General features: G+C 26.7%; 1 protein-coding gene across 1 annotated transcript in view; it reads right to left on the minus strand.

Annotated features, from left to right (window-relative positions):
• Positions 1–14070, minus strand: part of LOC107441964 (putative ATP-dependent RNA helicase TDRD12) — a 71302-nt gene that overhangs the window by 40303 nt on the left and 16929 nt on the right. The window contains exons 9-16 of the mRNA XM_043047961.2: positions 11477–11645; positions 9694–9752; positions 8174–8329; positions 7360–7478; positions 5274–5392; positions 2347–2389; positions 2020–2235; positions 717–1057 (exon numbers count right to left, since the gene is read on the minus strand). Coding sequence (XP_042903895.2) covers positions 717–1057; positions 2020–2235; positions 2347–2389; positions 5274–5392; positions 7360–7478; positions 8174–8329; positions 9694–9752; positions 11477–11645 — 1222 coding nt within the window. The remainder of the gene's footprint in view (positions 1–716; positions 1058–2019; positions 2236–2346; positions 2390–5273; positions 5393–7359; positions 7479–8173; positions 8330–9693; positions 9753–11476; positions 11646–14070) is intronic.

Consider the following 14070-nt stretch of genomic DNA (forward strand, 5'->3'; position numbering starts at 1 on the left):
ATCATAATATGAGTCTATTAGTTAAACAAGCGATAAGTTGAAACAAAAGGAAGCTAAAAGAAACACTGAAGGCAAATGAAAAATCTTCGCACCAATGAAGAGTCTCGAGTAAACTGTGATCCTCACATCAAAATTACTCTTCCAAGATCAATTTTCTTACAGTAGACGGACAATAAAATGTTTTCCAGTACAAAACTACAAATGAAATTATTTACCGGCATGCATACATGAAATAAATCAATTGCATAAAATTACCTAACAATGTAATTAGAAAAAAAAGCAAATGAGACTAGCCATAGACTATTAAGCAAGTAGGAAAAAAAAACATTGATATTAAAATAAAAACATTTTAATCAAATAAAAAAAATAATTAATAAATAAAACCTAAAATAAGGTTGTATCATGCATTAACAGTTTGAAATACAGTAAATTAATAACATTATGATGAGTCTTTTTTATTACTCAGTCTTAAAAAAATAAAAGAAATGGGATAATTAGTAAAATGCCACAATCAGTCTTTAAAAAATATTATAAATGACACAGCAATTGTGTTCACAAATTAATTAATAGACAATATAATTTAGAATTAAAGCCTAAATTCCAACTCAAAATCTATTTTAAACAAAAAAAATAATAAATAAATAAATAAGTGCAGTGTGCATTTTTGCTAATAACCAAGTAAATAGTTGAGATGCCCTTTTTACACACAAACATACCTGCTTGATTCAGTCTCAGAAGAAATGTTTTTCCTTTTATCAGGATCAAGGGCACACTGCAACAAATCATCAGGATCATCAACATCTGACATAACACTTTTAACGAATTTTTCCAAAGAAACTGTGTTTTGATTGGTTGTTTCACTTCTGTTATTAACGTCTTCTTTGGGAGTCTCAACAATTGAGTTTTGATTAGGAGGAAAAGAGGCACTTCCAGACTGAGAATTACATTTGAGATTCGGAGAAGTAGATTTTCTTTTGGCTAACAAAAACTTTTTTATAGTATCAAGTTTTGAATGAGCATTTTGAGAAGGTGACTTAATATGAGATCTGTCAGTATCCTGTTGGAAACAAAATATATCATCAAAATTTTATCTGTGACTGATTAATTTCAGATAAGTTTATCAGTAACATATAATTTAAACATTTAATTTCAAAATCTTCAAAAACATTCTTAATGCTCTTTTGTAAAACAAAATAGATTATTTAATAGATTTTGTTACATAAAATAAATTTTGTGAATGAGATAGAATAAATCCAGATCTAAATATATTTTATAATTCCTAAGTAAGCTTTTATGTAGATGAAAAAAATAAGGTTAATTTAAAATTTGTTTCTCTTACAGATTTAATTTTATTCAATCATAGTTTTGCACTGAAAGTATTTCATAACTAAAAGATACTTTTCTTTTTTACAAAATCTAATTATTAATGAAATGTTTATTATTTAGTTGCCAAATACCAAATATTTCACAGTTTATCAGGCCAGTACTTATTATTCAGCCATAAAATTGCTATTCTTGCATCAACAGATACACATCGGATTCTTGGGTATCATTTTAAATTCGTAAAACAGTTAAATTCTACAATACTTTGTTTTCGAATAATACAAGCACGATACAATAAAAAGAAATAAATTTTTGGGAAAGCCTATTATATAAAGAGGGTTATAGAAAAGTGTTACCCGAAGTGGGTAGTTGAAGATTTTGGTTTAGAAATTATCAGTAACTAATTAAATATGATTTAAGGGAGAAAAATCCAGAAATTATTATTTACACAAAAATTCTGAAATATATAAAAAAAAATTAACTATTCAATTGTCAATGTCAAATGTTAAAAGAGATAGCTTTCCTGCTCAACAGACTAGTTTTCCACAATATATCAAATTGAGCATTGCTCATCGGGTTAAAATATCATAAAATAAAAATGGCAAATATAAATGCAATGAAATATTTTAGAACAGGTACATGATTAAGATTGTGCTTATCAAGAGAAATATAAAACAAATGTAAGAGTTGAATAACCTTATTATCTCGCTCCGTACTCGAAGTCTCTGACCATTTTTTATCGAAGTCATTCGCCCCTTCAGAGCTACAAAAAGATTCTGGCAAACTTAAATCACTGCATTCAAGATCAACAGATGATTCATGACTTTTAACAGATTCTACATCTGAGCGAGCTGATAGAAAGGACTTGATTTGACGATATTTATCCAATTGCGAAATTTTTTTATTGGATTTCTAAATCAGGGGGAAAAATAAAATTAGGGAATAGCAACAAACTAGATCATATGAAAATTATTCAAATTAAATTTATTAAACACCACAGCCAATTTTACTGAATATACTTACAGGTACTTGATTAGTTGCAACCTGAGAAAATACATCTTTTTCCCTAAAAAAAAAGTAGAATTTCTTTTTTATTTTTCAGAATTAAAATTGATGCAACATTTTCAGTATTAGTATTTTATATTTTTAACAAACTTTCTAATTAACACATTAGATGATAAAAGTGACTAGGGAATTAAAAATGGAAAAAGTTCAGTACTGCGAGAGAAACAAATTAGTTGAGAATTCAAAGTTCAGTGGAATGAAGTGTTCTTGTTTTTTAAATGAAATAAAATTTGCGTCTGTTTTCATAGCTATTATTTGAAGAAAAATAATGCATATATGAGGCGAATTTTATGCATAACCACAATTTATATTAGAAACTTAAAATTAAAATTCATAGATAAATTCAGGACTTTTATTAATATATTTTACTATAATCTGAAGGGGAAAAAATGCCAAATACAGAGTTCCTACTCAATTTTAAAATTAAAATTCCATGAGTTTTCCAGGTGAATTGAAAATTTCAGACAGCAATTTTGCTATACATGACAATATTTGCACAGAAACATAATATTTCAAAAATTCAATTAGCAACAAAACTTAAATTTTAATTAGAAATTTGACAAATATTGAATTTTATATTAAAAAAATCACTAGGCAAAGAATTAACATGTAGGTTTTATAACATTTAAGTATATAAAAAATTATAAATTTCAATGAAACAGAAAAACAAAGAGTCACTCCAGTCATATATCTTACTTGTAATTAAAAACCAAAATTAATTTATAAAGAAAACTTAATTTTTAAAATCTTATTTTTATTAAACTGCAAATATGGTTTAATGTAAGAAAAAATTTGAAACAAAAAATTTTTAAGTAAAAAGTATTTTTCACAAATTATTCAAATTTTAATTATCTAAAAATTTTATCCATGTTGCAAACAGAATTTTTGAAATAAATAAAACACATACTATTCTTATTTACTTTGAGCAGATATTATTTATTTATTACCAAGTTTATTCCAGATTTTGGCTTAAAATTCCCACATTTTCAGGTTTGACTGTCCCCCTAGGAACTATGGCAGACATATTTTTTGCTTGATAAACAGATTTTTCATGTTAAGCTATTGGTTATACCTGCACAGCCTTGGAAAAATTAAATGGCGTTGCTTTTGTACAAGCAAGTGTTACAAAGATAAAATTAGCACTTCTCCCTGAATTTGAGAATTTCTTATATGTGATTGCAGGAAGAAATTTTCAGGATTTTTTTTTCTCAATATATAGTTTTTTTGAGCACTTAATTTTATTTTCTTATTGAATGTAGAATATAATTAAAAAAATTATTTTTTTTGTACAAAAGTAACATTTGAAAAATTTAAAAAGATTAAAGAATTTAAAAATTTATAGTTTAAAAATTTTTTTTAATAAATTATTTTTATCAACACACAAAAGAATATATATATGTAGCAAAAAGTTACATATTCCGTAATCACATAAAAAAAAAAACACTTGAAAACATCAGGGATCGTCCAGGGCAAATCTACCACTGTTCAGCAGTACCTCACAAATTCAACTTTAAGACGGTAATCTCACAAAATGCTTTTAAAAAAGCAAGTTCTAAGATTCTTCTCCCGCTTAAAATTTTGCTCTTGTACCCCAGTAAGAAACGATAAATCCTGGGTCAATTCCCAATTTCGACTTGCAATGGAACCCTCTCACAGACTGCAATGGAACCCTTTCATAGATTGCAATTTGAATTTTTCGTTTAAGAAAATATTGAGATTTAAAAAATCATGTGAGAATCAGTGGCAAAAATTGCAAGAAAGTCAAAGAAAAAAAAAAGTCTTATCTTCGTGTCAAAAAGAGACTAATGAATACTGAAATTGAATTTCGCATGTCGTAATAATAAAGTATCAAAAATATCAGAATTTTCAAAAAACAAAACTTTGAAAAATCTGTGACAATTATTGGCGATAAAACGATTGCACCACCTGAATTTACGATTATATCAATGCAAATTTAACATATCAAAAAGTGATTACTGAAATGCGCAATTCGAAATTTCCATGTATTAATAACATATTAAAAACTAAATTGATCTAACTGTAACCAAATAAAACAGAGAACAAATATATCACTTGATTAAATAATTCTTCTGTCACAAATTGGAATTTGCAACAAAATTGCTACTAATTAAAATACAATTTTTTTTAAAAAAATTCAAAATAAAAACATTTTTTCTAGTTAACAATCTTTTAAATATTTGCCATTTCGGAATTACTTTTTAGATTATCAATATTTTTTAAAAAATTTCAGTCTCATGTTATCAAAGTTGTGTTTTTCTCCAAGTGAAAAAAAAAGATGTAATTGCAAGTGGGTGAGAACTTAGAAAAAAAAAGGAGCTTGTGAAGGCAGAATAAATGTCTCATTAGTAAAAGTTTGGATAAGTAATGAAATTTAAATTTTAGATTAGAGTAACTCTGAGAAAATTTTGTCAGAATATAAATTATTGATTTGCGAAAGATCGCAAACCAATGGTCTTGTAATTTGTGGAATTTCATAAACAAACGGAAGAATTATATGCCTGTATATATATATATATAGGCCTTACTTTTTCTTGATTATGTAACTACCCTGTTGAATGTTAAGGAGTCTATACATCTTTTGTTTGAGAATTTTAGACTCTAGCAATATCAGTCTTATGGCCATAAATATTATAACAATATGTTCCTTATTTTTTACAATATTGAAGAACAATATTGAAGAAAATTTTATAGAATATAAAAAATAAATAAAAACGAAATTGTTTCATTAGAAGTAGGATTACTATACAGAAATATAACTATATAACTGCTTCTAGTATTGGTAAATATGTCAATTGAAATAAAACACTAGCATATTTAGAGTAAACAAGTATTACAAATAATAAATACTGGTTATAATTAATTACCTATTCAATTCATCCATATCAACAGCAATGCGGCCAGTCATTCTTCTTCCAACTTGATTATTGGAAATATCTTTCTTCCTAGGCTCACAATTCTCAACTATTCCTTTAGAGGTTACATCCTTAAAATAATTTAAGCATAAATTTATATTTAACAGCTGAAAATTATAATAAACTAATTGAAGCAATTGATATTAATTCTGGAATGTTGAAAAAAGATATAATTATTACTAAATATCTACATGTGTTTGTAAACTAATTTATTAGAAATAATCCAATCTATTAAAACAGGTAACTACTTAAATAGTTGTACAGAATTCATTGACTTTTCCAAGTTTTCCAGTTAAGATATATTTTTAAAAAATCCCAGTCTAATATCACAGTATACAGTGCTGTTGTCAAAATATACAGTGAACTACAAAAAAATAATATTAATAACTTATACATTATATTGCATAAAATATAACACCACAGTACAGAGAAAAAATAGTAGTAAAGACAAAAGAAACTTATGATATAACAGATGGAAAAAATATTTTAAAAAACAATATTTTATGAACAATAATAATAAAAATAAATACTAAACTTCGGTTATTAATAAATTTATTAGTATCTCTGGAATAAACAAATGTTTTGCATCACAGATAAATCTTTCATAAAAAAATCTTTTTGAAAATACTAAATCATTTCACAAAAGAAACTAATAAATACATAAGTATCATGAACTCAATAGTAATTAAAATCTTATTTACTCAAATAAATAAAATAATAATTTAAAAACAAATATGCAAAATATGACAACTGGATAGGATTTGCTCTCTTAGTAATAACGTTTTGTCCTATTTCTATTTCTTTCTTTTTCGTATACTGATTAAAATATAAAAGCAAATTTGTCAAAAAGGAAGCAAATAAAAGAAATCTGACCCTTTATTATAAAGAAAAAATCAAAATACAAACATTATAGAGAGAAAAACACTAACAATTTATTAGAAATTTTTGTCTTTACTAAAATGAGAGAGCTTAGAGTAAAAGCATTCCGAAATTTTTAATTAAAATATTGAAAATAATGTAAAAATTAATAGGGATTAAACCCTATTAGTTATCCAAAAGTAAAATTATCTAAAAAGTAAGCTTTATAGTCCTTGAATCTTGCAGACAGGGTATATGTTAAAGAGTAAATTAGAAAACAGAAAATTAGAACAGAATGTTAAAAAAAAGCTAAAATATTTTTACCTCTATTATAAAATAAACAATAAATTAGAGATATAAACATAATTCAGAAATAAAAAAACATGAATGAGATTAAAAACAAGGCAGAAAAAACATACAGGAAGAAAAGAGAAAAGGTAAAGTGGAAATTACGTAACTATCTTCTATTATCTTTAGATGTAAAACAGAAAACAACTTGAAATAAAAATAAAGGTACAGTACAGAACCTGTTATCTGGAAATCAGAAAAACGGAACAAAATTCGATAAACTTTCCTGCCATTTTACTAAAAAAAAAAATTCTCTTTTCCTCATAAGATTTTAGGATTTTTCGTTCTTTTTTGAAAGATACCTTACCATCATTTTGGAAATAATCATTAGTGTATTACTTCATAGTTTTTCTTCTTTTTAAGATTATTTCCAATTTTTGTTTCTTTTTTAGTTGGGTTTAACAATATAAAAAAAACGGTTTTTTGTAGCCATTCAGAAAACTGGAAAAAATCAGTTATCCGTAATATCGATAGTCACGATCGTTCCGGATAATCGGTTCCCGACTGTATAAAAAACACTTTCACAAAACTAACTAGTAAAATCGGTCCCTTCACAAAATATAAATTCAGAAACGCAGCCTCTTTACAAAATTTCTCAGTATAAAAATAATCTCACCAAATTGTTCAATGGGGGATTCCCAGAAAAAAAGATTGGTAACAACGTGATTATATAACATCGTCACGAATTGAACGTGTCTAAATAATTAGATGGTAGATATTTATACAAAATTAACCCGATTAATAGGCCACTTTTTAAAAGAAAGAATAAGAAAAACAAACAAAGATAGAGCACTACTATTTATAACAAAAAAAGTTTAAAATATAAATATACCTTAAAACTTTTGGAAGAACTTGTAGAAGAAATACTTTCTGCAGAAGAATAGATTGGTAACTTAGCACACGGTGTTGGTGGACGAGACCGCTGTTGCACAAAATTTTCTAATGTTATTACTGAAAAAGAAAAGACAGAAACAAAATACATTATATTTATTCTGAAAATCAAAAAAAAAAAAATATTATAGACTCAGGGCAAAAAAGTTGGATTTTCTTGCAAGTAAATCTTACTTGATTTATAGCAAAAATATCAGAAACACATTCTCATCCAGTTTCGATGATGTTGTAATCCCTATATATAGCAATAATCGTCTATAGAAAAACCACATGAATGAAACTCGATATTGGATTTCAAAAATGTGAAAATACAAATCGTGATGTGATTGCGTAAATATGAATTATGATGCATAATTTCTAAATGGCATGAATACAAATCGAAAGTCTAATTTTTAAATCACATGTAAAAATGATTAAGTTGCAATGGTATTTAACTGCTGCTGGAGAATGTAAGAAGTCATTCTTGTATTCACTCTCACGAGTGATGGAAAAGGCTCCTGATTTAAGTGAATTTGACACAGGGCAGATTCTAATGGATTGAAGGCTTGGAGCGAATATCTCGGAACTGCTTAAAATATTTGTACAACCTGCCTCTATTTATCTACCAATATCTAGTAGCATACATGATAAGGAAAGTTGCAGCTGTTTTTAATTCCAAAGGTGACACAACATGTTAATGAGCAAGTAGCCATAATGTTTTAGCATAATGGTTAAACATAAAAAATAAAGTAAAAATAAAACACTTTTAAACTTACTTAGTTCTGAACTATCAGGATAAGCACGAGCAAATTGTTTCCCAATCAGTTCATCATTAACACAAATAACTTCACCATCACAAAGAGTAACATAAAGAGAGCCAACAAGCATATTTTTTTCAACACCTTTTACTTCAATATATGCTTCCTCCATATCTAAGTTGAAGGAAGAAGGGGAAAAAAAGATTAAAAATAACTACATTTAAGAAAGAAAAAAAAGATAAGTTGTTTATTAGGAGTGATAGTGACACAAAGTGAAAAACCCTGAAGATTTTATGTCGTGCAAAAACTGGATAACAAGATATCAATTTCTATACTATTCATGTTTAATATAGCTTTTTGAACTAAGACTTATAATTAAATTACCTACCAATAATTAACATCGTACTTCTATAGTAATTAGTTTTTGCAAGGATTGCAAAATTGGATTCTAAAATGCAAAATCACAATTTTGGATTTTTTAATAGTGTAAATATGAGACACGATGCATGATCTTCAAATCCCATGAATACAAATAGCGACATTGGATTTTAAATTCACGTGAAAACAAATCCCGATATTGAGATAAAAAATGTGTAAATACAAACTGCGATATTGGATTTTTAAATCATGTGAATATGAAACGCGATATGCAAATTTTAATTAATTGCATGATAATTAAAAAATCACATGCCCTGCTCCTAGTTTCTGGACCTGGAGGGATAATACGAAAAACCAGGAATTAAGGAGTATACTGGAATACAATCATCCCTGTTTCATTAAATATAATCAAGTATTTTAAAGGACCATTAAAAAAATTACAAATACACATCAACCACAGAATACTAGGACATGCTGTTTTAGTTCATTTATCCCACATGCATTGAACGACAAGAGAAAATGTATTCTGTGAAGTCACTAACATAAAAATATGTAAAAAAAAAAAAACTGTTTTTATTATAATTAATAGTTATATTGTTTTTGCTTAAGAAATTTTTCTACATATTTTAAGGTTGAACAAGAAATTAATTTCCTAAAAAAGGAAAGGTTACATAATATTTTAGGTATAGACATAGGTCGGGGAAATACACAGTGAGTAGGGTATTCCAAAATTGGTATTTACCTCCGCCTTATATTACTACCCGTCTTGCTTATAGTTCTGGAATTAATATATAAAATTTTTATTTTCACATTTTTATTTCCAGTAAATTTAAGGTACTTTAAATTAAGAAATAAATACTAAAATGATAATTATTCTTAATTCTTGAAAAACTTTAAATGAAAACTCTGCAAATTCCAATTTATATGCAGCAATCAGACTAAAAAAAATTTCCCTAAACAGATCGTCGCAGGGATCCTAAATTCTTTTATAAATCCTGATTTCACAACCTAATTATTTTGATTTTTTTTCCTAAAACAAGAATAACACTATATTCAATGATAGCACAGATAGAATTAATTTAATGTTTAAAGTCAAAGTTTGAAGTATCAATTGCTTAAAAAGATTTTAAAATAAGATATTTTGTTTAAAATAGAATTACCTCTTTTCATATTTGTAATATAAGATACAGAAGAAGGATCCCATGAATCTACAGGACTGAAAGAAAAAAAAATCACATACAAATTCAGTCAATAACATTAACAATTAAATAGTTAAACAAAATTGAAAACATGAGAGAGAGAAAAAGCAATGATCCAAGCTAATTATGGCATGTCACCATAATTTTAACAAACTTACCGCTCTTTCAAAATATATACAATTGATAATAAAAAATTTTTTACTTATAGTTACATTGACAAAACTGTTCATTTTTTGTAGAATAAAATCATAAATGTAATTTCTCATTGAAATTCAATATATTTAAATAGAAGTCAGTTATTATTTTTATTAAATTTATTATTACTTTTCATTTTAACTGCATTAATCTGTTGCATTTCATTTTCCAATCAATAACCGCAAAAGATATAACTAAACTTGAAAATAGATAATCAATAATTTAGTTCATTAACTTACATGAAAATAACCTTAGTATGACCAGCATTCACAATAATTCATTAACAAAAGACAGAGAAATCAGACATAGGGTTGATAAAATTTGATGTCCCTGATAATCCTTTTATCCTAATCAATCAGTTAAAATTACAAAAATATACAATTCTCCAACTTAAAGGAATTTTCTAAAAGTATACAAAAACCAAGAGAACTTTTAAAACAGGAGAAATTGCAATTATCCAGTAATTTACTAAAAATTCAGTTGAGTTGGTAGTTATATTGAAGCTAATAAAACTAAGGCAATAAAAAGCCCCAAGTGTTCATAATATCACAATTTTAATTAAACAAATCATCACATTAAAAAGTAAAGACAGTTTAATTTGAATTAAGTTCCTATCATGAAATATTCTATGAAAAAACAAAAATTCATAAATCTGGTAAAANTAAAAAGGAAGCAAATAAAAGAAATTTGACCCTTTAGTATAACAAAAGAATCAAAACACAAACATTATAGAGAGAAAAACACTAACAATTTATTAGAAATTTATGACTTTACTAAATGAAAGAGCTTAGAGTAAAAGCATTCAAAAATTTTTAATTAAAATATTGAAAATAATGTAAAAATTAATAGGGATTAAACCCTATTAATTATCCAAAAGTAAAATTATCCAGAAAGTAAGCTTTACAGTCCTTGAATCTTGCAGACAGGGTATATGTTAAAGAGTAAATTAGAAAACAGAAAATTAGAACAGAATGTTAAAAAAAAAACTAAATTTATTTTACTCTCTGTTATAAAATAAACAATAAATTAGAGATATAAACATAATTCAGAAATTTAAAAAAAACATGAATGATATTAAAAACAAGGCAGAAAAAACATACAGGGAAAAAAGAAAAGAAAAGGGAAAGTGGAAATTACGTAACTATCTTCTATTATCTTTAGATGTAAAACATAAAATAGCTGGAAATAAAAATAAAGGTATAAAAAATGCAATATAACTGTCCATTTATTATAAAAAATAAGTAAAAATTTGTAAAGCATACCAAGGGTTGAATTCTAAAAAACACTTTCACAAAACTCAAATTTGTAAAATCAGTCCCTTCACAAAATTCAAATTCAGAAAAGTGGCCTCTTTACGAAATTTCCCATTATAAAAATAACCTCACCAAATAGTTCTGCGGGGGATTCCCGGAAAAAACGATTGGTAACAACGTGATTATAAAACATCGTCATGAATCTAACGTGTCTAAATAATTAGATGGTAGATATTTATACAAAATTAACCCGATTACTAGGCCACTTTTTAAAAGAAAGAATAAGAAAAACAAACAAAGACAGAGCAATACTATTTGTAACAAAAAAGTTTAAAATATAAAATACCTTAAAACTTTTGGAAGAACTTGTAGAAGAAATACTTTCTGCAGAAGAATAGATTGGTAACTTAGCACACGGTGTTGGTGGACGAGACCGCTGTTGCACATAATTTTCTAATGTTATTACTGAATAAGAAAAGATAGAAACAAAATACATTACATTTATTCTGAAAATAAAATAAAAAAATTATTGACTAAAACAATCTAGTTTTCTAATGGCAATCGAAGAAATGAATATATTTTTATTTAAAATGCAATTCTTTTTTTTTTTTAAACATAAAAAAGAGGTAAATAACACTTACTACAAAAAAATCTAAATAATATAAGTTCAACTATTCTAAAATAGTTAATGTATTTTAACACAAACACATAAATATACAATAAATAATAGAAAAGGATTGAAACTGCAATTTTTTTAAAAGTAGTAACCTATATAAATGTATAAGAAGTTTTTTCTACCTGTAAAATACTCCCTATCTAAGACAGAAATATGCATAGATTTATAAAATGCAAACTTAAAATTATACAGAAAAATTATTATTACAGAAATACAACAAAAATTTTTTAACTATACCTCACCATAGTAGGAATGCTAACTATGTGCACTGAGCAAAAAAAAAGGACCACTGTGTATAACTTTTGATCTTTGATGATTGGATTTCTATGTTTTAGGACACAATCTTAATAGATCGAGGGGGTGACTCCAGGTATGCTAATTAATAAGTGCAGATGATATTTTAGGCTACAAAACAGACACAAAAGGGAACTTACTCCGAATAAACACGCCTTCTTTTCTACATATTCAGATTTCTGACACCAAAAATATAGCTGAGATCTGGGAAATATGGTCCCAATAGTTTGGAACCAGTAATGTTAATTTTACTTCCTGCATATTTCACTATATCTCAAGAACTTTTTAAGTGAATTTAAAATATTTTTCACACAATTATAAAATTCAGTTATCCAAAGGTAATTCCACGCAAAAAATAACTTTTATTAAAAATTTATTATTTGTAATATTTTAATTAAGAATGGTCGAAATTTTTTTTTTGCATCATTTTAAAGAATCTAATTTCATACCGCAAAATACAAAATTTGAGCAAAATCGGTCGAATAGTTCCTGAGAAATCGAATTTTAAGTATCTGACTTTCTTTTAAATTCAATTCAGGGCAAAAATTATGTCCTCCTTCACATTTTGTAAATAATCACAGCTTAAAAAAAAAAAAATCAAATATCATGAAATCCGTGGTAGTAATTGCCGAAAAAAAGATTCATGACGAAATCACGTGAATCGGACTCCTCAAATGCGTGTTTCGTTTCGAGATTATGTTGTTGTAATAAATAATATCAGATAAAAGAAAAATCGAATTTAAAGACTATGGAGAAATCAATAGCAATAGCTGCCAAAATTTCTATAGAATTATTGCCTTAAAGAGTAAATATTCAAATACATGATTATAATTTTCCATATTGTTAGAAACATATCAAGATATTTAAAATTCACATGAAAATCAATATCAATAACTGCCGAAAATACAATTGAAACATTACATCGATTTACAATACTATTGGCATAAATTGAGCGTGTCAAAAAGTGATTATCTAAATGCATAATTCATGAAAATTTCGGTTGAAAAGAAATATTTTTTTACTTTTCAAAAGAAAAATCTTTCTGCAAGAACTCAGTAACGTTCTGCGACAAAGTCGCTGTGCCACTGCGACTCTGCCACCGGGATAGAAACTATTCGACCGATTTTGCTGAAATTTTGTAGTTTGCTATATAAAATTACATTCTTTAAAATGATGCAAAATATGTCTACCTTACAATTCAAACTTTTTTCAACCATCATAAAATAAAATAATAAATATTTACGAAAGGTTAATTTTTGTATGGAATTATCTTTGGATAAGCGAATTTTATAATTGAGTATAAAAAATTTTCAGTATGCATAAAAATTTCTTGGGTTATAGCGAAATACAGTAGAGTCTCGAAAGTTCGAGTCTCAGAAGTCCGAGGTTCCGCTTAATTCGAGGTGCCAAATTTTACCACTAGCAACCAAAAGCGGTCTTCCCATTTCCTCTCGCAACCGAAAGAATGCAAGTGTTATTTTTCGTTTCTTCCTGGAAAGAATTTCAGTAAGCCATCACCTTTTGTTCTCTTTGTTTTGGAAGGTGGCTAGGTAGGGGTTGGTTTGAAAGGAATTTTCAAACCAGATCTACAAGAGTTTTATTCTTCCAAGTTCAATTGTACTAGTAGCTTAGATGCTAGCTAGGGACTCAATACACGTGCTTGATCCTTATCATTTTGGAAACTTATTGCTGTTGAAAGTGTTGCATTAAGGTGCCTGCTGCGAAAATGAGTGGAAAAAATAAGAGAAAATTTGTATCTATGACAACTAAATTGAACGCTATAAAAATATTAGATGCAGGTGAAACAATAAAAAGTGTTGCTACCAATTTGGGTGTTGGAGAGGTAACAGTTGGTGACTGGCGCCGCAATCGAATAAAAATTGAGCAGTTTTGTTCACAGAAGTGCAATGAGACTCCATG

The sequence above is a fragment of the Parasteatoda tepidariorum genome, chromosome 1, assembly GCF_043381705.1.
Source record: "Parasteatoda tepidariorum isolate YZ-2023 chromosome 1, CAS_Ptep_4.0, whole genome shotgun sequence".
In the NCBI taxonomy this organism is placed as follows: Eukaryota; Metazoa; Arthropoda; class Arachnida; order Araneae; family Theridiidae; genus Parasteatoda; species Parasteatoda tepidariorum.